The 24,083-nt window shown below is 37.2% G+C and overlaps 1 protein-coding gene across 1 annotated transcript in view; it reads left to right on the top strand.

Moving 5' to 3' along the window:
- The window catches only part of EYS (EGF-like photoreceptor maintenance factor), a 923,675-nt gene that overhangs the window by 307,929 nt on the left and 591,663 nt on the right, over nt 1–24,083 (top strand). The window contains exons 20-21 of the mRNA XM_087776394.1: nt 16,114–16,311; nt 18,747–18,868. Coding sequence (XP_087632520.1) covers nt 16,114–16,311; nt 18,747–18,868 — 320 coding nt within the window. The remainder of the gene's footprint in view (nt 1–16,113; nt 16,312–18,746; nt 18,869–24,083) is intronic.

Here is a 24,083-nt window from a genome sequence, read left to right on the forward strand (position 1 = left end):
CTGATAGAAGATTTCCCCACAGCTAGTGTAGATCACTGGTCTTTCTATATAGTCTAGTATTTCATTGGAATTATGTTCAGCCCAAATGTTCAGCTGAACAGCTTGAGGGTACTAGCAGTCCATCTATGCATAATTCAAAGAAAACTCAAGAAACTTATAAGACTGCCAGATATGAAATAACATCCTTGTCAACTTCTAGTAATGTTCTAATTGCTAAATATGATAATTGAAGTATTTTTATCCTACTTCAGCCAAGTTCCTTGTCCTGTGGAGGAGAAAATTGAATTTCTTTTTTTCCAAAATCATAGAGCTTTACCTGTAGTCCTGATAAGGTATAAAGTAATGAACTTCAAAGTCCATATACTTTCATACCATAACTCTTTTGACCTTGGTTTGGAGGAGGCTCAAGATTTGATTAAAGAAAAAAAATATCTATACTAGATTGTGTTATTACTGAAGAGATTCCTGTATAAACCCACACAGAAATCCTAGAAGTTACTGAGCCTCACTGAGCATGTGTTTTAACTAAGATCAAATAGAGAAAAAAATAATAACATCTAAATTTTTATAAAATGCTTTTGCCATTTGTAATAGTTATCTATGCCACAAATACTGTATGTGCTTGTGAATATGTTCACAATACAACAGTCCACTTTTTAAAGTCCAGTTCTCTGTTTCTGTCTGCTTTCACTAGTGTTTTATCACTGACTTGTATAGTAGAAATTACTATTACACCTCACACTTAAATGCTGATATGCTTTTTACCATTCTGCCACTTACACATACGGTAGTACAATGCTCTTTTCATACAAGATTTAACCTAAGAACATACCTGATATAGTTGCTTCTGCTTGGTTCTAATGTATTAGTCTCTGCAAATATGCTACTGTTTTAGAAATGTCTCCATCTTCCACCCCTTTTCTATCATATCTGAGGTGCAACACTGATAGTCATGTATATTGGACATTTTTTATCAGAGAACATTCTGAAGTTAAGTTTTTCAGAAACAGAGAAAGGGGATCAGCTGGTTTTCTGTTGTTTTCCCTACTGGCAAAGTGACTATTGGAACTGGGAGCAGGAAGGAAGATAAACTTGATTTGGGTGCAGGACAAATCAAAGATTTTAATATTAGCAACAGGTGACAAACAGCTCAGAAGTGTATTCAGCTACAGTTCTGGCCAATACATTATCACTGATAGTCTTTGGCAGTAATTTATCTATTATAGTGTTAAACAGGCCTCTCAGCCCTCTCATGAGCTTGATTCCATTATAGTATCCTAGCCGGGGAGTTATTATAATAACTTTTCTATTATTATATTGATTCTAAAATTGTAGCCTTTCTTCTAATAGAATCACAGTTATTATGGAATTGATATTAAGTGCTTCAGAAGAGAGCAGAGTGTGTGAGAAACATATTGTGAGACTGTATCTCATTTAGGGGTCCTAACAGTTTCATGGAAGGTAGACTGAAAGCTCCCGTGTCTCCATCAGGAAATACTGTCTTGTTCCGTTAAAAATTCACACACAGTGCAAGAACAGTGCAATTAGTAAATTTTATAGTCCCCATTGTTATATTTTATCTATCTAGATATATACCTATATTTTATCTATATTTATATCCAGGCTGTTCCTTCCAAGTGGAAGCATGTTAAATGCAGACCTGGAAGTATTTATTTACAGAGAACAATAGGAAGAAAAAGTTGATAATGATCACATTTTTTAAATCAACATGCCCTTTAATTTTCAATGAAAGAGAGAAAGACTCCTCTTTCTTTTATGCTATGGAGTAAAAAAATATTTTTTCAAACCTCAAACCTACCATATTTTTCAGCCCCTTGCTGGTCTCCGTTATAATTTAGGAAAGTACATTTTTTGTCTTAAGCTATTTATTTTGTTATAAGACTGAAACATACCCATTATATTCTTCCATCTGTGCCAGCAAAATCAGAACTGTCTTTTTGGGTTGCTACAGTTTTATTTGCTTTCCTTAGTTTTAAGTCTTCATACAACTTACAGCTGGAGGAGCACATCGGTTTACAGATTTTATCTGGCTCTTGCTCAGTTGTATGAAGGGAAGGGGAGGAATGCCTGCAGTTCATTCAATTGTTCAAAGATATCTTAGTAGAAGACGTGCTCAAGTGCTCCACTGATAAACACTGGTTTACTATTTCTTAGTAAAACTGGCCCGCTACATAGTAGACAAGTCTTTCTTACACTTCTGAGTTGTTCTAGCATTACGTACCTACTTTCAAGGTACCCCTAGGTGCTTCACCCCAATCATTAACTTTCACCCATATTTAGACTTATTGGTGGTTTTGGTGTTTTGTAAGAACCTTGCAGTATATTAAAATATTCTTCTAACAAACAGCCAGGGCCGTAGTAATAAATGCAAATTTGCTGTTCACAGCTTTGAAGTGCCAATATTTTTCTGTATCGCATAGCCACATCAATGAAGTTAGTCATAACAATTAGACATCAGTCCTTGCTGAGATTGTAGCAAAGTGGGATTGCCGGTGTATCAGGAATGCTACTTTTCAGCATTTTTAGCACGCAAAAGGAGAATGATCCCAATACAATTTCTAGACCAGCTCGTTTTTACAGAAAATAAAGCAGGACTTGTAAGGCTGCTTTATTCTTACTTGGGATTGAAAGCTAAGAACAGATCTTGCACTCCCACACCAGAAATGCAAATTTTCCCCATTTTCTACACCGGTATTTAAGGAAAAGGTGAACCAAACCACTTTACCAACATTTATGTGACCCATGGCCTGAGCCAGCATTCTGCTATTCCCAGAGAAAGCTCAGGAAGAGACAAAGCACTAAAATGTCCCTTTCAGGTAGAGATTGTATATTTGATATGTGATAGCCCTGTAGAAGTTGACAGGAATATTTTCTCTTCTTTTTTCTTTTTTTTTTTTTAAAAAAAAAGCTGTTTAGTAACTTGTTTTTAATAAATGGAGCAAAGAAGTTTATCCTTTGATCCAAATTATTACATGACTCATTTAAAAAAAATGCTCTGTATGTGTTTGGTGTAGATGTTGCTAATAGGTATGACCTTTTTAATCAAATATATGTAATTGTAGAGGAAAATTGAAATTCAGTTCTGAGGAAATGTCTACTTATTTGTTGCAGCCTTAATGACACATGTCTCCAAATGTGTTCCAATTAAGATTAAAGCAAAAATGGTAATTGGCCATTAAACATGTTGCAAAAGAAAGTAAACTAGTGAGAAAGGCAACTCAGCAGAAAAAAAAATGCTTAAGTCTGTTGAAAAGCAAGAGTAATAATGGAGTTTTCAGCATAGGACACTCTATTATGGGAACAGCTAATTACAAAACAGATAATAAGTAAGAAATGTAAGTGCTCATGAAGGCAAAAAACTAGAGTAGACATAATGGAGCAATTACTTTTTCAGTGCTCATAGGCCAAATCTCAGTCTTTCCTGTGCCAAAACCCATGCAAAAAGGCAGTTTTGCAAGACCTGTGGCTCTTTCTAGCATATCTCTGTGTTAGACCATAAAAGAATATCTCCTGTTCAACATCAGTTTATATCTGGTTTTGCCACTCTCTTGACACTGAACAGCCAAATAAAATTTTATTTAGGGGAAAAATGAAACTGGTGCATAGAGCTATGAAGGGCACTTTGCATCACATAGGAGCTTTTTGTAGGTAGAGAAGCAGAGTGGCCATGTTTGTGGTATATTACCTAGAAAATATGCATTGCTTCTAAGCAATAAAGAAGAAAGTTAGTCTAAAAGGCTATGCAATGCCTAAGTGGGAATCAGTATGAACTGAGACTTGCTGTTGGCTCATATATGAAGTCACTGCAGAACTTTGGAATTTTTTTCTGGTATTTCTACTGTTTTATCTATTGTTTCTAAAAGTTGCCACCTAGATACATAAATTTAGGTGTTTCTGCCTCCAAAAGGAAACAATTCAGAGAGCAAGTCTTTTGCCTAGCCATTTCTAGTGTCAATTTAGACACTCTTGGGTACATTAGATATCCACAGGGGTCTGGCACATATGACAAGATCTGTAGGAGACTCATGGCCTTCCAGAACAGCACTGAGAACACAAAGGCATCTCTAAAAGCCCTGGTTGCTTAACTCTGTCCATACAAATTCAGTGAGGTATGTGTTGTGGTTTCAGCTCTGCTTTCAGTTTGCACCTTGGGACACGTCTTGATCCACAAGAAAAATTTTCTAAGCCTTTACAGCTGTGAGTACTCTGGGAATACTGCATGTGTAAATCCAGTCATCTACAGTAGATAAGGGGTTTGAATTTCATTATTCATTCTGGGAGAATGGTGTACAAGAATCTTGGTTACAGGGAGATTTAAGTTATGTAGATGATACAAGGTATATTCATTGCAAATGAGAATCTGTATGTATCTGGCCCTTAATTTTCCAGAAAGTATTTGCAAACCACAATTCTTCAAAGACTTAAAACATGGTTACGTTTTCCCTGGTTGCCCAACAAATTATGAGAGCATTGCTGTTGGTCAAAGAAAAGCTTACCAAATTTGGGGGTTTTTTTTGGCTGGTGAAACAAATGTTTGCAGCTTTATTTTTCTACATGATGGGCCTATTTGTGGTGTAGGTTCATCTGCTAATACACAAATAAAAGTAATAAAATAATAATCCTGGTATCAGCTGCTATAAATAAGGTCTGGCCAATCTATCAGATTTTAAGAAAATGAAAACAGGATCTCAAAACACAGAAGGGTTTGGCCACCTGAACTAAAGGTGGCCATGACTATATCTCAAAATGACACCCACGGCTCCTAGGCCATAAGGAAAAACTGAGTTTGATACCAGCTTTCTTTAAGCTTTCTGCATATATTAGTAATTTCAGTTGAATTCTCATGTAGTAAACAAAGATAAGATAAAAGAATGAAAAGAAAAGCATTCCCATATATTTCAGTAGGAAATAAATTTGTGGTAATTGTTTTCCTTAGTAGCATTCTTCTTTTATTTTCTGAGAAAGAGTGAAGCATGCTTTTAGCCTGAAATGTGAAATGCACAGATGTGGATACAGACATTTCTTCATTGTTTAGTAGTTGAAAAGTTGTATATTTTAAAAGAAAAAATGCACCTAAATAATATATTCAACTTCTATTTTTCCCTATTTTTACAGAAATTTATACAGGTATGGAGCAATAATATATGCATCTCTGTGTGATTTTCATTTTAAAGTTTGTGATGTGGGTCTATCTCATGCTTTGTTGCAGCATTGTTGCATGGTTTGCATTATCATATAGAATTAAGGAAATGTTTTTTACTTGAAAAGTGCTAAGTATTGCTTTTCAAATATCGTTCCTTTAAAAAACAAACAAACAAACATTGATTTTTAATTAGCATGGATTTCACAGAAAATGCCTTTTCACAGGTTATATATAGAATCACAAAGCAATTCCTTTCAAGGAAAGTAGAATTTGCATTCCAAGGAAAAGAATGGATTTGGTATAAATTTGAAAGCGAAGATAAGTCTTGCTATAATTTTAAACTGTTAGAGTAATACTTTGCTTAATTTCAAGTAATAATATATGCATGCTTCTGCAGGTATTTTTTTCTTCCTATCCACTTCCAGGGTACTTCTGGTTTTTCATTTACTAGCCTTTAATCATCTCAGTTGTGGAGGCGTTTTGTTTTCTTGTGCCACAAAGTAGATCAAGCTAAGCAGGCAGTTTATAAAATAATGGCAAGCTTAGAAATACATCTGAATTTTTCAAAGTTATACAAAATGACAATTTTGAACTTTTAATAGAGACAATTCCATATTTAGCATTAAGATGTTTAATCTTTAGAGTTGCAGGGACCTCAAATTTTAGGCATCTAATATATTGCTCATTAGTGTTCCTAGGATTTTATGGTAAGTTTATGAAAGCCTTTGCAGGTGGGAGCCATTGAGCTGTATAAAGTTGATGAAAACCAAAACACAGATTTCTCTGAAGTGATCAAATAATTTTTTAAATTAAAATTATTTTATCCACTAGTTTCAGAAGAACAGTCTTGGGAAAAACAGAAAGTTGCATATAGATTGGGGGCAGGGATTTTTTTTTCTTTGTTTGTTTTGTTTTTATATAGCGTATAGTGCCTTTGTACGCTAGATTATTTCCCATAAATAAACACATCTTTACTTTTATTGAATGATATTCAGTTTACTTAATTTACCTTGGAAAACAGTGGTGATTCACTTTAATGTTAGAAGTGTCTTTTCGCACTGTTGTTAAAAGGTGAGTTACAGAAAGACTGAAACTTAATGCTGTTGCAGTGACGTTATGATGATAAAGGAAAAAAACCTAAAAACATAGAAAACATCTAAGAAAACATATTTATCATGGAAGATTCACATCAGTCATTGGCTTTTACTTCATATATGAAATCAGCTTAGCGTCATTTTGAAAAAATGATCTCTGCGTTCTGAACCTGAGCATATGAACTAAATAATGTAAATTTAAATAAAAAACATTCCTGAGTTAACATAAACTTTTGAAAATTGTCATCTATTCATGCAAGCCATATAAAATTAGTCTGTTGTAGATTTTCTCCCTATTCTTTCCTTACTGACATCCTTTAAGCTGGTATAATTTTCTCATTTCATTGAAGCAAAATGCTATTAACTTCATTCATATGATACACATTCTGTTTCATCAAATTTATAACAATGGTAACAGACTCTAAGCAAGGCTACTGAAATCCGATGATACCAGTGTCATAAGATTACTGGAGCTGGATCCTGATAAAAGAAAATAAATTAAAAAAAAATTTAGTTAGGTAGTGTCTAAAGATCAGATCAGCATCATAGTTTCCATCAGAGCAGCTAGTAGAACTGGGACTGTGACACTCACGTCATAATTTCACAGCACAACTACCTCCTCTGACCCCAGTCTGGTGCTCAAGGGCAGGTGCTGCTACCTGGTTAGTTCTTCCTCTCTTGTCCAAATCCCCACATGGACCACTTGGCAATGATGGCACTTGGTCTGTCTTGAGAGCTTCCTGTCCTCATGAGTGCATATTTAACACCAGTACCAGACTACTTGGTATTATTTAGGAAATTGCCATCCAAATGAAACACCTGTTGTTCTGGTACTAGCCATAGATAGTTTATTTTCACTATATTGTCATAATCATGCCAGCAGTTTGCAATCAGATATATTTTGTCATTGATTCAGTTTGTACTTTTACGGCAAAATGCTGACTTTGAAAGCTGTTGTCAGATTTAATTCCTTAAAATGTTAGTAGCAAATGGCTTTGTTACTAAATTATTTTCCAAAAAGAATAACAACATTGAAGAGATGCCATTTCTGATTATAAGAGAATTCTGTACTACACATCAAAACGTTTAATGTATAGATTTATGCTGAGCAAATAAAACAAAAAACCAAATGTTAATAGTTAGCATAAAGAAATGAAAACTTACCTTAGGTAATTTATATTCTATGTAATTTTTATAAATTATGCTTTTGACTTTTAATAATAGCCTTAACAAAACAGTCTTTTTCAGCAAAAAAAATCTATTTTCAGTGTTCATTTATATTTAGAGATTCTACTGTAGTAATATTATAAGCAAACACAGTAGAAAAAAGTACTGATTAATATTAGCAGAATGACATTTCTGGATATGCAATATGCTTCTCATTGCTAAACAAACAAAAAGAGGAATTTCCAAATAAATTATTCATTATTTGATACATATTGTATGCTAATAGAGAAGCATAGTATATGCTATCAGTATATGCTTCTATATATAGAGAGAGAAGTATATTTAATCCAATATATTGTGCCACTGAAAAGGAAATTGCCCTTCAACTGATGGTGTAATTTAATCATTTGTGCATATTCTTTTGGGGTTTGTTCAGGTTTATTCTAATAGAGAGGCCTTTAATTGTCTAGTAAAGTAAAGACAATCTATTATTGTAATCAATAAAATATAGCCAAGAATTAAACAAGCAAAAAGGTTAATTTTGTCTAATGGAAATAAGCACGGTTGGAAAGATGTGCTGGACTTATTAATTCATTAATGAACTTCTTTGTTTGGTTCTTTCACATTTGATCTGTTGGGCATACTTTCTTTCTCTTTTTTGTCAGCTAACTATGTTTAATGTATATTACCTTTTTACTCTGTGATGGCCAATTTAAAAATCCTGATATGTCAGTGGGAGAAGACAGTTTATAAACCATTTCCCTGACACAGCATTCCTTTCTGTCAACAATCACGGACTTACTATTTCAGAAACTTATCAGATCAAGTGAGAACTTCCCTATATTTAGTAAAAAATAGATGTATTCCAATTGATCATCTACAGTTAAACATTTAATATTTATATATTTGCACAAAAATTCTCTAACAAATGTTTTACAAGAAAGATAAAATGCAGAAGACATAGAATCAATCATAAAATCATAGAATGCTTTGGTATGGAAGGGACCTTTAAAGGTCATCTAGCCCATCGCCCCTGCAATTGGCAGGGACATCTTGAACTAGATCAGGTTACTCAGAGCCCCGTCCAGCCTGACCTTGAATGCTTCCAAGGATGGGGCATCTACCACCTCTCTGGGCAACCCATTCCAGTGTTTCACCACCCTCGTCACAAAATGAATGAATTCTGTATTCTGATTAACTTCCTTTAATAAAGAATTTTTTCACCTATAACCTGTTTGCTGCTTGATTTATCCAAATAGCTTTAATGACACATTTACAGCTTTGTAAAAAAATGCTGATATGAGAGCAACAGCAGCAGTGCATTCATTGTACTAACATGTAAACACCATTGCCTATTACTATCCAACCCTAACCTTTGTGTAGATATGCATTTTTTTAAAAAAATCTACTTTAAATCAGCCAACTACCTTTTATTGTTTTCTTCCTACTTATCTTGATTAGCATTAATAATCGATTTTTTAATAATGAATGATTTTCAGAATTGTATTAAAATTATATAAACAGTTGTGATCCTTTGAGTGAGGGAATGGTCTTTTAAATGATTAATTCTCAACACTTACAGTTAAAAATTAATTGATTCAGGGAAAGGGACCGAGTGGGTGGGAGACAATCTTATTATTTTCTTTTTGTTTTCCCAATCTTCCAGTTTGAATACAAATGAAAACTTCGCCATTTCTGCCAGTAGCAGAAAAGATTTTCCATGCAGTGATATGCAGGAAAGCTGGGTGGGACGAAAAAGCGGTTGAATTTCTAATTAAAGAGTGGTGAAAGTTGCTTGAAAGAAGGCACTGAAAAAGCTGGTTTTGTGCTGTTTTGCTTTACTATAGCTAGAACAAAAGCAGTAATTTATGTTTCCCCTAATTCCTTAAAGAGAGGGAAAAAGTCTTTTTTGTCAGGGAACAATTTTGGTGTAATTTCAAATCAGTACAAACTTCACTGGAATTCATACCCTTCTGGGGAGCTACCTTGAGCAAGAATCTAAAGAAGAGGTATAAACCCATGCTCCTGCTTGCAGAACAGCATGGGAGGAAGGTGTATGAGCTCCTTACCAGCCAGACATGCATCCTGGTTGAGTTGCCATGCTGCCAGGGGAAGGAGCTGGGGAGGAAGAACAGGCTACACAGCATCAGTGATGACAAAATGGAAGATGAAGAGGTTTTTCTTAAAGACCCTGAAGGGACAAAACCCTGATACCCACAGCAACAGGATCAGAGGAGGAGGGAAGGATCGGTAGAAGACACAATCAGGCACAGGGGGACAGAGACTCTACAACAGTGGAGGCTGGAAGATGATTACTTCTGACAGCTAGAAGGAGACTTTCTCTTCACCTGCTTATGGAGGTTCACATATGGAATAAGTATTGGGCTGTGACAACAGGAAGAGTCAGTTTCATCCAGAGAGGCACATAAGCTGTCTGAGTCTGATGCATACACCTTCACCAGCACCACTAAAATGAAGCAATGGTTGACAATAGCTAAAGACTCCCTTCTCTGAGGAGAGTGGCACCCACCTGTTGACCAGATCTGATCTCTGAGGAGGTATATTTGCATGTCAGAGGTCTGGATTCAGGATGTGGTAAAGAGACTGCCAAAGCTTGTCTGATGCCCAGATTACCACTTTTTGCTGCTTGTCCATGCAGGCACCAATGATACTGCTAACAGAGATCCTGAGAATATCAAAAGTGACTAGTGGACTCTAGCGGCAAGGGCAAAGGCTGTGGGGGCCCAGCCAGAGTTTTCCACAGCACTGCTGGCAGGAATAGAAACGTCCTGGGGGTTAATGTCTGATCTGGTATTGGCAAGACTTCATCTTTTATTACCATGGGACCCTCTTTGAGCAATGAGATCTGATGGGGAAAGATGGAATCCATCTAAAAAAAGAAGGGAGAGCATCTTTGCCAACAGGATTACTAACTCTGTGAAGAGAGTTTTTAAACTACATTAATCAGGGAACACAGAGAAAAATGTTAAGGGAATTGGAGGTACATGGAGATAGAAAGAATTGCCTGTGGGAAAGCATGATCAGGGAAGCCATCATACTTCCTTGGAGTGCAACAGGGGGCCCATCGCAAGTGCCTGCACACAATGTACGCAGCACAGGACAGACAGAAGGAGTAAGAAGTCTATGTGCTTTCTCAGAACTACAGCCTCCTATCAGAAGAACAACACACAGAGTGAGATAGCTCACATTACTGGTATGCTGCAATGGATGGATGCAAGCTCTCTGGAAATACAGGCAGGGAAGATGAGGAGGCTGGACTGAATTTCATGCAAAACAGTGCCTTGAATGTATGGAGCTTTGCTATGGAAGGGGTGATGGTAATGCACTGCTCAAGATGATGGGGCAGGATGAAAAGGGAACCATTTAAAGAAATATTGTGGTGGGTGTCTGCTACAGACAGCTTGATCCAGAAAAGTTTATGAAGTCGTCTTCAGGAAACTGGAAAAAGACTCATGAACACAGGTCCTAGTTCTCATTGTGATATTATCACCCTGACTTCTGCTGAAAAGACAACATGGAAAGACACAAGTAATCCAGGAGATTTTTGGACCATGTTGAGTACAGTTTTTTGAAACAATTGCAGGGTGAGACAACTAGGGGAGGTACTTATCTGGAGTCTCTATTTGTGAATAAGCAAGAGGTGGTTTGGGACATAAAGGTCAAAACCAGCTTTGGCCACAATGGCAGTGAGACGATAGAGTTTATAGTCCTAAAGAGAAATGAGAAATTAAAGTAGCAGAATAATGATTCTGGACTTCAGTGAGCTGGTTTTGGTTTGCTCAGGGATCTGCTTGGCAAGCTCCTATTAGAGACTACACTGAAGGGAAAACTGATTTATCTTGAAGGACAGTTTCCTCAAAGCACAGTTTTTTCCAGTGTGCAGGAACTTAAGCAGATGTGGTAGAAAAATAGACAAATGGAGAACTCCTGACTGAACTTAAAGAAAAAGGAAGCGCACAGAAGGTAGATGCAATGGTGAGCTACTTATCCAGAAGGCACCCAGTCACACAGGAACAGAATTAGGAAAGCTAAAGGGCAACTGGTGCTAAAACTATCCAGGCAACTGAAGGACAAGAAGAAAGATTTCTATAGGTCTATCAGTAACAAAGATAGATGGAGAAAAATAAGATCACATTGCTGAATTGACAAAGGACGTGGAAAAGTCTGATGCTCAATGCCTCGTTCACGCTGTTTTTCCACCAGTGGGAGAGCTGGGCTTGTTCATCCTGGAGAAGAGAGTTTTAGGGGGACCTAACAGCAGCCTGACATTATTTAATATGAGCTAATAGAGAAAACAGATTCAGGCTGCTTTTCTCAGAGCACACAGTGAAAGACATCTATCCAAGCGTTCATAAAAAAAAAAAAAAACCAAAACCTTATCATCACTTATTGGATTTGAGGTGATAAATATGTCAATATGTGTTAAAATCTATGAAAGCAACAGAAGAACCTGAAAGTGCGGGTTACCCCTGTACCTTCCTTTCTGAGTCTGTTCACATTGAATCTTTACATTTCAAATATTTCCAAAAATCTTCTTGGAAATTGTGTTTGAGATAGTAAGAATCATCTACAGCTGAAGCTTAAAAAAATTATGAATTTCTGAATGAGAAAAATAATTTTATCCATAGTTCTTCGAAGATCACTGTTTTTTGGAGGGACTGAGACTAGACAAAAGTTGATCAGTTACTCTTTGGTCAATGATACAATTCTCTACACACAGCGTAGAAAGAAAAGGCAGAAGAAACCCAATATGTTATTGAATCAGCAGAGCAAAATGTTTGAAATAAAAAAACACACATAGAAACCAGGGGTCTGGGATTATATTGAGAGTTTAAAAAAATAAGAAGGTAATACTTTTCTGAAATATATAGTTAACTCATGAAACTTTGCCACAAGATATTGAGATTAAAAACTTAAAATTCATTAGCATTCATATGACAGAACTGTGCACAGTCCTATTTATACTGGACAAATATTTGTAAATGATATAAATCTGTGGCCTTCAGAACATATGTCCTCACTGTTTCTTATTGCCTCTTTATTTTCCAATTGTTCACCAAAACTCTGTTATGCTCTCATCCAAAGAGTGGCATTATCTAGCGTTGAAGAAGAATACTACAGTAGGGGAAAACTGATGCACCGTGGTATGACTTTTGCTTTATCTACTAGAAATGTCTATCCCCACAAACACTTGGCATGTGAGAGGATGGGCAAATCTGTTTAAAGGTTCTTCCATCAACACAGAAGTAAAACAAGTACTGCATTACTGGATCATCTGACAGTTCCACTTACCATTGTGAGCCATGTGTTAAGCTTATTCGTGTGGGTGTGAATTCCACTTCAGGAATCAGCAGGGTTGTCACCCATGTCAAGCTGTTGTGATATAAAGATGAAAACTTCAGGGCTGAATCTCAATGTGCCATATGGCTTCTTTTGCTATGCAATTTCATGAATTCCAGATCTGAAAGTGCCAGCTGCCTATGGCAGGACCATCCTGCACTGGGGAGACCACTGGTGACATAAAGACAGGGAACAACTTATGCCGTTCCTTTTCTCCTCTGTCAGCATGACTACTGGGGTCAAAGGGTTGTTGTTTTTTTTTACCTCAATTCTGTTCCTACTTGTTGCTTTTGCTATTAGAAGCCTTAAGAATTCAGCCCTTAGATGACTCTGCCTTACAGTAAGGAATCAGCTCGCCTAAAATCCTGCTGACATGGACAGTGCATGTTTCATTATTATGAAGAAGGCCTGCTCATAGCCAGTGTGCTACTATGTGATCAACAGCTACTATGTGATTAACAGTAAAACAAAGTAAGGCAGCTAATGTGGAACAGGCCAACAAAATTTTGTCTATAATGACAGTACAAGCAAAGAAGGAGATATGCAGGTTCAGCTGACTGCAGCCAATACTAAGTGTATAACTGTGTGCCTGAACATCCCCTTTTATAGCAGAGCCCAAACCATTTTACTGACAACATATCTCAGTAAATATAAAAGTACATTTCCCAAGTTAAAGTTAAATAACATTCAGTCTCATGGACACCTTAATATTGAAGTTATCCAATGAGTGTTTTTCATCCTTTCACCATATCTTACAAATTTAAGGAATTTTAAGCTTTCAAACAGGTCACAGAATGGCACTAAGTGGCACTGTATCTTGATCTCAACCAATATGCTGTAGTTAAAGGCTTGTTCTTCTGAAACCATAATAAAATATTCAATATATTCCTCCAGAATAAGCTAACCACTTAACTGATTCAGTTTCCCCAAAATTATATAAAAAAAAAACTGTATGAATTGCCAGTTCTGTTAGTTAGCAACTGGTCTACAAACTTAAAGCTGCTATATACTATAAGTGAGTTGTAACACTGGTTGATTCTTTGTCAGGAACTCTTGTCTGAAATTTTGAGCCTGAAAAGAAATTTAAAATTCTCAGTACTACTATCCATCTGAAGAACATGGCTTACCTCGTCTACTGGGTGCAGGTGCTGGCAGCGGGGGCTGCAGGGCGACCTCTGTGAGGAGAGGCTGGGGCTGCCCCGTGCCAGACACAGCCGGTTCCAGCCAGCTCCAGCCAACCCGCCACAGGGCACGGCTGAGCCCTGCAGCTGAGATGGTGGCACCTTGGGGAAACCATATTTAAAGAAAGGGCAAAATGCTGCACAGGCACTGAGGAGTGAGGAAAAAAGTGTGAGAAACAGCCCTGCGAGCACCGAGGTGACAGAAGGAGGAGCAGGGAGGAGGTGGTCCAGGCACCAGAGCAGAAATTCCCCTGCAGCCTCTGGAGAAGACTATGGTGGAGCAGGCTCTTGGCAGGAGCTGTGGCCCATGGCGGGTCTGCACTGGGACAGGGGAAAAGTGTGAGGAGAAGAACTGTTATGGACTGACCACAACCCCCATTTCCCATCCCCCTGTGCTTCTCAGGGGTGGGAAGGAGGTAGAGGATTCTGGAGTGAAGGAGTGAAGTTGAGCCGAGGAAGAAGATGGGGATGGAGGAAGGTGGTTTTAGTTTTGTGTTTGTTTCTCATCATCCTCTCCTATTCTATTCTTAATTGGCAATGAATTTGATCAGTTTTCCTCAAGTCTGTTTTGTCCGTGACAGTAATTGGTAAGTGATGTCCCTATCTTTATCTTGACCCACAAGGATTTCTATCTTATTTTTTCCACCTGCCCTGTTGAGAGGGAGTGAGAGCGTGGCTGGGTGTGTTGTCCCAAAAGCTTGGGTCTGTTACCTGGTGTGCATTGCCCAGTTTACACACAGAGTTGAGGTATTTTCCTTTATTATGTAAATGCGGAGATACGGGTGCATGGTACAAGCCAGCACACCATTGGTGTAAGCTAACAGTTATTTATATACAAGATTTTAACAGGTGGGCATCTGGCAGCCCACCAAGGTCAACCCACCAGAACATAACTGTATGGATTTGATTTTCCACATGACTACCCAGGTGCTTTATGTTGCAGTGTGACATTGCCCGTCCCTGGGTTAAGGTTACAGCCTGTCTAAGGAAGAGGGAGGTTGTTGGGGCAGTGAGAAGCTGCTCCAGGAAGGAATGGCTGGGCAACCAGAGCTGGGGCAAGGACGCTGGGCAAGTGGGCAGAGGGCCTGCAGTACAGCAAACCCTGGGCAGCTCCGCCAGAAAGCATGGCATAGGCACAGCCCAGCCTCAGCAGTCACAAAAAGGCAGATGAGCTTCAAAGGGACTCAGAAGGGCATGTGCACAGTTTGTTGCAGCCTCGAAAGCCACCGAGTTCTGTCTGAAACTAAGCCTGAAAGAACAGACTTGCCTTCAGCAACACTGAGAGAAAAGGAGGCAGCTTTACAAACCCAAACCTATTTGATCTCTGTTCTCTCTGCCCTCATCATTTAGAGTTTCACTACTGGAAAACATGAATCAGTCTTGCTTATGTACTAACAAACTAAGACTCACTTTAAAGGGCCTTTTAATCTTTTTTGATCTATTGATTGCAAATTAAAGATTTAGATGATCCAAGATCACCATCACACAGTTCCTTGATTAGTCCAGATAAACATACATAATCTGTTATACACTAGAGTGTTTGTAAGGAAAGAGTAGAAAGGGACTGTGAGTTTTTCCATTGTATGGAATTTTTATAAACGATGGAGGCAGTCACTCATTATTAGATACATACATAATTTTGGTAAAATAAGTTGTGTGTAGTCACAAATTGCAAGCAGAACAATTATATAAGGTTACTTGCATTTCATTCATCTTCAGGATTATGGGTTAATGTATAAACAGCTCATATGGTAGCTGTGACAACAGGATATCAGGAAGAAATAACAGGAAGCTTCAAAACAAAATTAATTAATTATTTTCAAATACACTCTTTGACATGTTTTAGAGGATAAAGGTAAACAGAAAAACTATAAAATATATTGAGATAGTTATGATGATTTTAAAATGCAATGTCACTATATAAACAATTTTGTTTAATTGTTAATAGATAAAATTGTCTTTTTTTGTTTGTAATGCTACAAAGCAAATAAATGTTTCTGCATGGTAATATACCTATATGTACCTCTGAGACCCTCCAACTCAATTTTAGCCAGGGATATAAAGAAAATATAGCTCATAATAGGCAGCAGCTGCAGGGATATGTTCATTAGTTAAACACTGACAGCTTTGCCATTTTCCTTTTCAGGTTTGAACTGTGAGTTTAGGCCTTGTGAGGCCAGCAATCCCTGTGAGAACGGAGCTGTGTGCATAGAAGAAATGAATTTGGACGTTTTTCCCCTTGGATTCCAGTGCCAGTGTGTGAAGGGCTTTGCAGGTCCACGTTGTGAGATCAATGTCAATGAGTGCAGTTCTAACCCTTGCCTCCACGGATACTGCTATGACAGTGAGTTCAGTCTGGTTACTCACTTTAATGTAGAGTAGTCTTTCTGTTGAAGCGTCTGTAGCTACTGAGCTGCTCTGGGGAGAACAGTGGATAATTTACTGAAATTTAGCTTGTCTGAAGCTCCACAGGCAGTACCAGGAGGATTATTTTTGCCAAAATGTCTCAACTGCTGGCACTGGGGTTTGTGTGTTCAGGGGGTCAGAATTGCAGCTAATGAGAAATTTTAATGAGATTTGTGCTGTCTCCTTTGATACCTAAATTAGCCAAACACATCTTACATTGTGCATTTGATGAGAGAATATTCAGGTGCTGAAAAGGAGCTCATGGAGCAGTTAGGCAGTACATGTCATAATTCTATAGAGTCCAAAAACTGCATTGAACATCAAACTGATGCAAAACGGAGTGTCTGTTTACTATTAAGCGCCTTCCATCACCTAACTGTGTAACTTACTCTTTCACTGATAGATATACTTAAAGGTTTTAGAAGAAATTTGATGATGAATTACTCTACTATATTCTGTCTGGATTGGCAGACCAAGTTCAGTAGCACCCATTATGTATGGGTAACTTACTCGAAAGTTTTATGGGGCTATTACCACCTATCAGACATTTTCTACGCTTGGTAAAAAAAAGTGAAAGTGGTAATTTTCAGAGAATCTTATAATGGTGGCTGGAAAACAGAATGACATCTGGAGGTCATGTAGTCAAACCTGCATGAAGCTGGACTATCAACAGTGCTAGAACAAGTAAGTCAGGGCTTTTTCTAGCCGAGTTTTGAAAGCCTCTAAGGATGGACAGAAATTCCACAAACTCTTTGGGACAGCCTATTCCACTGATGCACTATGGTTGCAGTGTTGTCGTGTGTCCCCCCCCCCCCCCCCCCCAATGCCATCTGAATCTCCTAAACTGTAACTTTTGGCCATTGCCCCTTATTATATCATCTAACACTACTAAGAGGAATTCAGTTCTGTCATTTGGCAGCCGCCCTTGAAGTTACTGTTATATAGTCCTCTAACTATTAACCCTTCCCTGAAGGGACTAATACAAAGCAAGCCTGTCTGATTCAACTTGTCTTCATAGGTCCCACACTTTAAGGACCAAGCAACCGTGTTTGTCTTCTGCTACATCTCTCTCCTGTTTCCCCACATGCTGTTTAAAATGAGAATGATGACTGGAGAATTTTCCTGAATTTCAAAATTTTTACACAAATTTGCAGAAGATCTAATCAACTTACTGGTTTCAGATGAGATCCTAAAGAACTGGTCCCAAAATACTAAATATATCATTGCCTAAAACTCTCCTAATTCAAAAAAAAAAAAAAAATCAGTTTCAATAAGCTTTAAGAATTCTATCTTCCCATATATGGGAATAAAGCTTCATATTTTATCTAGTAAAGACTATTTCCTAACAAGTTTACAGATGTTTTCTATGCACTCTACATTGGTTCAGAGATATTTTTGAACTGGAATTTAGATGAGTTGCAGTAAAGTTCTTCATGCTCACAAAGTGCCAGATCTTTTGGGGATAGCTTGTCTTTGTGGTGCCTCTGGACTTGAATTGTATCATGTGGACGTCTCGGTTCCTCTGCACTATGTGCACTGGCTGCAGAAAGCTGGAATCCTGAGGAAGCTAGGAAGCTCTTAGCAGATGAATAATGCTCCTGCTCTGAAGGACTTAAAGCATTTAATGAATACAATAGCAGCTATGTGTACAGACACAATGGCAGAATAGATTCCATGGTAAATCTCAGCAATAATGAAGAATCCAGGGACCTCTTTGAGGTTAGAATAAATGCAGGCCTGAAAGAAGTGCAATTATTGCTGTCACGAGCTCCTTAAATGGACGCAGCACTCTAAAGATTCCTCTCCGTGTGGATCGCTAATGATGATAAAGGGAGAGGATTCTTATCATTAGCTTGTTAAAATTCAAATGAAGCATGGAAATGCATCATAGGTTGAGCTGCCAAATTCAACTCAAGCAAGTGTTCCTTTAATATAGTGGTATAACATGAGACATTCCTTACCAAAAAAAAATCCCAACAAACCAAACAATGTTTAACTGCCCCATCGCATTTAGGCACAATATCAAAGATAAAATCTTATGTACTTTGTGTACAGTTTTGTGATGGAAGATTACTCCTTAGCTTATGCCTTCACTTTTTCAGAAGCTAGTAATAGGTCATTGATTTATAATTCTTATGTCAAAACATTTCAATTGTTTAAGTAAAATGCAGTACATTAATCTGCTTTCATATTAAAAAGGTGTTTTGAGATATTGCATTTCATTTATTTCCATTTTTTAACATGTCCACACCTTTTAGGTAAAGCCAGTCCAAATCTTTTCCAGCTAGTAGTTGTAAGTGTAACTGACTTAATTTTACTACATTCAGTTGTTATTCTAAAACACTTAGCACTATAATACTCTCTCTGTTACAGTTGTCGATGGCTTCTATTGTTTGTGTAACCCAGGATATGCAGGACTGAAATGTGACCAGGACATTGATGACTGCATAATCAATGCTTGTGAACACAATTCTACATGTGTTGATCTACATCTGGTTAGTATAGAATATTCTTTAATTAAGATGATTGTTAAGTTTTTTTCCTGAAATCTAAAGCAATACTATTGTGAGTTCTAATCCTCCACTTAATCCATATACCTGTCAAGAGTTTTATAGTCGTGCTTTCCAGTCACTGTTTTTTTCTTTATTTGTAATGATATAGGCAGTGAGAAAGACAAATGTTTTTATCATTTAAAGGCAGTTATTGAGTCAACATGGTTATTTGGGGAATTCAAAAGGAGTGAAATATTTTCAACTAGGTGTGTTTATGGCCTCATTATAAGTGACAGGTATACTCATTTACACCGATGACATTGGCTTCAAAGGGGCTTAAAAAGTATCTTACCCCCAAAAATGGCTTTACTTTAAGTACTTCAGCATTTATTTAGAAAATTCTTCAGCTATATTAGTTTCTGAAACATGAAAAGTGTTAAAAATAACTTCTTTCTTCTCAGAAATAAAAGCATTTTATCAACTGATTCCTTCATGGGAGGAAAGGAGAAGACAGACATTCACATTGTGTAAACTTTGGCATCAGAGGTGGCCCATGTTCTGTGTCACTCCCTCCAGGAATCTGTCAGGAACCAATTTGTTTTCCATGTACTCAATAGGGACACTAAGACTATACAGTATGGATACTGTCTGCAAGAAACATTCAGACTGTCAGAGAAATTTGGGGTGGTTAAAAAAAATAACAACCAACCAACCAGATGGTTTGGCTTTTTTTTCCTTCTTCTAATTTCTCCTAGCATGTTTGTGAGAACATTAAACTAATAAAATGTTAAAGCAAGGTATAGAATTCAGATTAATATTAAGACGCCTAAATGTAGGTGTCTATATATGGCATGAGCTAAGCATCTAAGCACCCACCAAAGGTGCTAGAATCCTTGCTGATGCAATCAGCACAACCCAGAGAGTGATTCAGCTGCCCATATTGTAGATGTCCACTTTGGGGGAACTGAACAACCCTGTAGTTACCACTGACTATGTAGCTAGGCTGCATTAGTGCTGAAGCAGACACCCATGTTTAGGTGTCTGCATTTCCAGCTGAAACCCATCCCAGAATCCCAGAAGTGTGTGAGGAGTGTGTGAGTTTCTGGGGTTTTGTTAGGTTGGTCTTTTGTTGTTTTGCCTTTTTTTTTTTTATATACATAAAGAAATTGCACTTCTTTCTGACAAATCCTGGTGGCAACTCACAGCTATCACTATTTCCTAAACTGGAACAGAAGTTACATGCTTCAAGAGAATTTTCTCAAATCCTCTACTCTGATTTTTAGAGTTGTTTCTTCTTTACATAGTCAGAATACTTTATGTATTTTATAAATTTTCTTGTCAATGTGCTTCAAGAACTAGTAGATGCCTTGGACAAAATTAAATGCTTGATAAGGAGACCACAGAGCTTGTGACGTTTTTGTTCTTGTCTTTGGATGCTATTGCAAATGCATATTTTTTTACTAGTAGACTGCAATTAATATTTCAAGCTGTCATAGTGGACACATACTGCCATCTTAAAATCAGGTTAGAGAGCATTCCAGAAATAAATTTTATACTCACAAGGCATGTACTGTCCTATCCTACATGAGATTGTGTTGTATATGTAGACATTCCAGGTATTATTCCTCACTGCAGTTGATGCTTTAACTGAGACTGATAAAATGGAGTTGTATATGCAAAAGTTTAAACAACATCCTTCTGCAAAAAATAAGATATCAGAAATGGACAAAATTATGAGTTCTTTATAAAATAAACATATTGTTCCACCAAGAATGTCTGCTAAGCTTCACTGAATGAGTTGTAATATTGATCCAAGGGGACTTTTTAATTTGGGCAAAATTAAACCTGACAAAGAATGGTAGCTCACTGCAATTTTTAATACTGTTTTAGATTTTTCTTCATATGCCTTTTATGCTTTTGTTTTCTTGATTCATTTGTGTTTATTTTTGTCCTGCAGTACCTATACATTTCTCATCTTCTTTGTCACAGACCTATACTATTTTGTTTTAAATGGACTGTGACACAGCAAATCAGTAAGATCCATGCAGAGTCATTGTTTCAGAGAAAGCCTGACATTAAAAAAATCTAACCTATGTGGATTCAGTTACTAACTACAGAAAATAAATACTGTAGAAACTTAATGGCAAGGTGTCATTTTAGACCTTTAATTTGACCTTTTTCAGACCTCAATGGCTTGCTCAACATACTCCACCTATGTTGTCAACATTACCGTAAGCATTCATATTAAAGTGTTCATTTTGATGTTAGTAAATGCACAGATAAAAATATCTTCAGTATTTTGTGTCATTAGAAGATTGTTCTTTGGCATTTTTCATAGTAACGTAATTTTGTGCTCCAAAAAAAGGAAAATGAATACAGAATGGGCTCTGCTAAATTGAAAAGTTAGTATCAGCATATTTTTAAGACAAGAAATAAGGATTTGCTAATAGTTTTATTTTGCTATAGCAATAATAATGCATTGGTATTCAATATTTCTACTTTCTCCTTCTCTATTCTATTCTATAGTGTATTTACTTAAACTAAAATTTCTGATATAAATTTCTGAAATAACTTTCATGTGGATCATCTTTTAATTTGAATCCAGAAAGGGACAAAAAAGACTCGCTCACTAAGTGATTGCATTATTCAGTTTGTATGCGACTATATTATTCCACATACAATGTGCTTCTTATTGTATTCAGTATCAAAGAGTACTGAATTTTTTCCACATCAAATGATGTCATTTTATACACCAAGATTCCTCAGTGACGGATGCAAAGAGGATTAATGAATTAATGTATATATATTCATAAGAATGGAAGAAGACCCATTCCCTCCTCTTCTTCAGCCAGAGCAGCTGTAAAAGAACAGATATTGAGGTAAAAATTCCCTAGAGAATGAATTTTTAACATTTAAAGGGTCTCCTCCTCCTCCTCTAAAAGGTAATAAACTGAGGGATTGGGAACAACTAAGGCATAATCAAGGAAGACTTAAAAACAGATGGAGATCTCAGGGGTTCCATAATTTATCCATCAAATACAAATTTCTTCCAAAGATATATTACAATAACTTTATTATAAAAGTCAAGGATCAAAGATCTTAATGTGAAAAAGAATTCAAATACACACCCTAATTGCAACATATACTTCATAGCCTTTACCTTGGCTCTCCAGGCAGTAGGTGGCATTAAGCAATTGGGCCGTGGGATGAGATTAGGATGGATGAAGAATACAGCTGTATGACACAACTACGTCAGCTTAAGGAGGCTCCAATTTTCTACGGCACCTGAGAATTCAAGTCACCCAAGAGCTACTATATACCAGCACAAGCCACTGTCAGTCATATTAGACCCTCTGGTGGCTCAGGAATAATTAATTGGCTACCCCTATGCTAATAAAAGTTCCATTCTACAGTCCAACAGCTGAAATACCTTTGATGCATTTGTCTAGGTGAAACTGAGACAATTAGCATTGCCAAAATGACAGTTGCATATTCTTCTTCAAAGACGTATTCTTCCTCTTCGGTGTTGGTAACGTGGTATAATATGGAGCCTTAAAACTAGATAACTGTGTTAACAATGCGTCAGCAAAAATGGGCACAAACAATGATGCTCATGTGATGGGTTGACCCCAGCTGTCAGCTAAGCACCACACAGCCACTCAGTCTATCTATCTTCTCCATGGGACTGGGGAGAGAATAGGAAGAGCAAAAGCGAGAAAACTGGTGGGTTGAGACAGTTTAAAAATCAAGTGATGCAAAGGCAATCACTTGCCACCTTCCACGTGTACACCAATGACCAGCCAGTTTTCAAGCAATGGCCACCTTCCCAAAACCCACCTCCCCTCTGTTCTTATTACTGAGCATGATGTTACATAGCATGGAATATCTCTTTGGTCAGTTTGGGTCAGCTGTCCTGACTGCATCCCCTCCTAGCTTCTTGGGCACCCCCAGCCTACTCACTGAGGGGGCAGAGTGGGAAAAAGAAAAGGCTTTGATGCTGTGTAAGTACTGTTCAGCAATGCCTAAATGTTGGTGTCTTATCAACACTGTTTTGGTCACAAATCCAAAATGTAGCACCATATGGGCTGCTATGAGGAAAATTAACTCCATAACAGCCAGACCTGCTACAGAATAGAATTCTACAACAGGAGGTTGGTTAAACTTGACAGCAGGAAATCACAAAAGTTGGGTTTGTGATGCAGCTCCTGATGTTTTAAAAGGTCTGGTTTGTAAAATCTGTCTGTAGAATATTTATGTAAGGTGTTTATGTTGGCCAGTCCCACCAGGGATGTGGTCCCCTTCATTCTGATACAATCAAATCTTCTAAATGACTCTAACATGTACTACTACACCATAAGGGATTAGTCTTTCTTTCTGAGTGGCATATTCATAATTTTAAGGATTCTCTATGATAAATATTCTCAATACCATAAAATTCCCACCCAAAAAGTATTCCGAATGCTAATGTAAGACACAGTGAGCAGCAGCAAAAAGGACAAAAACTCAAAGTGTTTTGCTTAACTAACTATAGAGACAAGCAGGAACACAGCAACTGTATTCTCAAGATTCTAACAGTAGAGTGCTCTGAGCCTGTATGCCAAAATGTAAGGGCAAATGGTTATAACTGAGGACTCAAAAAACATTATGTCTGAGTTGCTCAGATAAAATTTGGGACATCTATTGTTTATTCAGGTCCCAAATTTGTTCATATAGTGAGATGGCTGGGCATTACATTAGTCACATGCAATGTTAAGAAAACTGTTAAAAGTGACAACCAGACATACAGAATTAACAGATGATTTTTAAAAAATAGAAAAGTCATCTTACCAACATATCAACTGCCATCTACCGTAAACAATATGTGACAAATTATAAAGTGCTTTTCTATAAAAGTATCATGGAAGAACAAGTAATTTTACCTATTGCAACTAATCTGAGATATGAGTAAGAGGAACCAATTAGAGTAGATACTTCCTTCATGAGGTTGCACAGGCCAGCAAAAATTAAAAGCTGGTAATACTTCTAGTACTATTAGCACAGATGCCTATGCTATATATTCTCAATCATTGGTCAGCTCAAACAGAATTGTTGTCTTGTTTTGTAGCCTGACTATAAAAAACTTAAGATATTGAAAAAGGAGATTGGTGCTGGGAAGGTTGGTCTGACACTAGTTGCCCTTCATAAATCAATTATCTTCTTTTTTTTGTGTGTGTGTTAA

This window comes from Nipponia nippon, unplaced genomic scaffold (assembly GCF_047370975.1).
Source record: "Nipponia nippon isolate SJK-2023a ecotype South Korea unplaced genomic scaffold, ASM4737097v1 scaffold_4, whole genome shotgun sequence".
NCBI lineage: Eukaryota > Metazoa > Chordata > Aves > Pelecaniformes > Threskiornithidae > Nipponia > Nipponia nippon.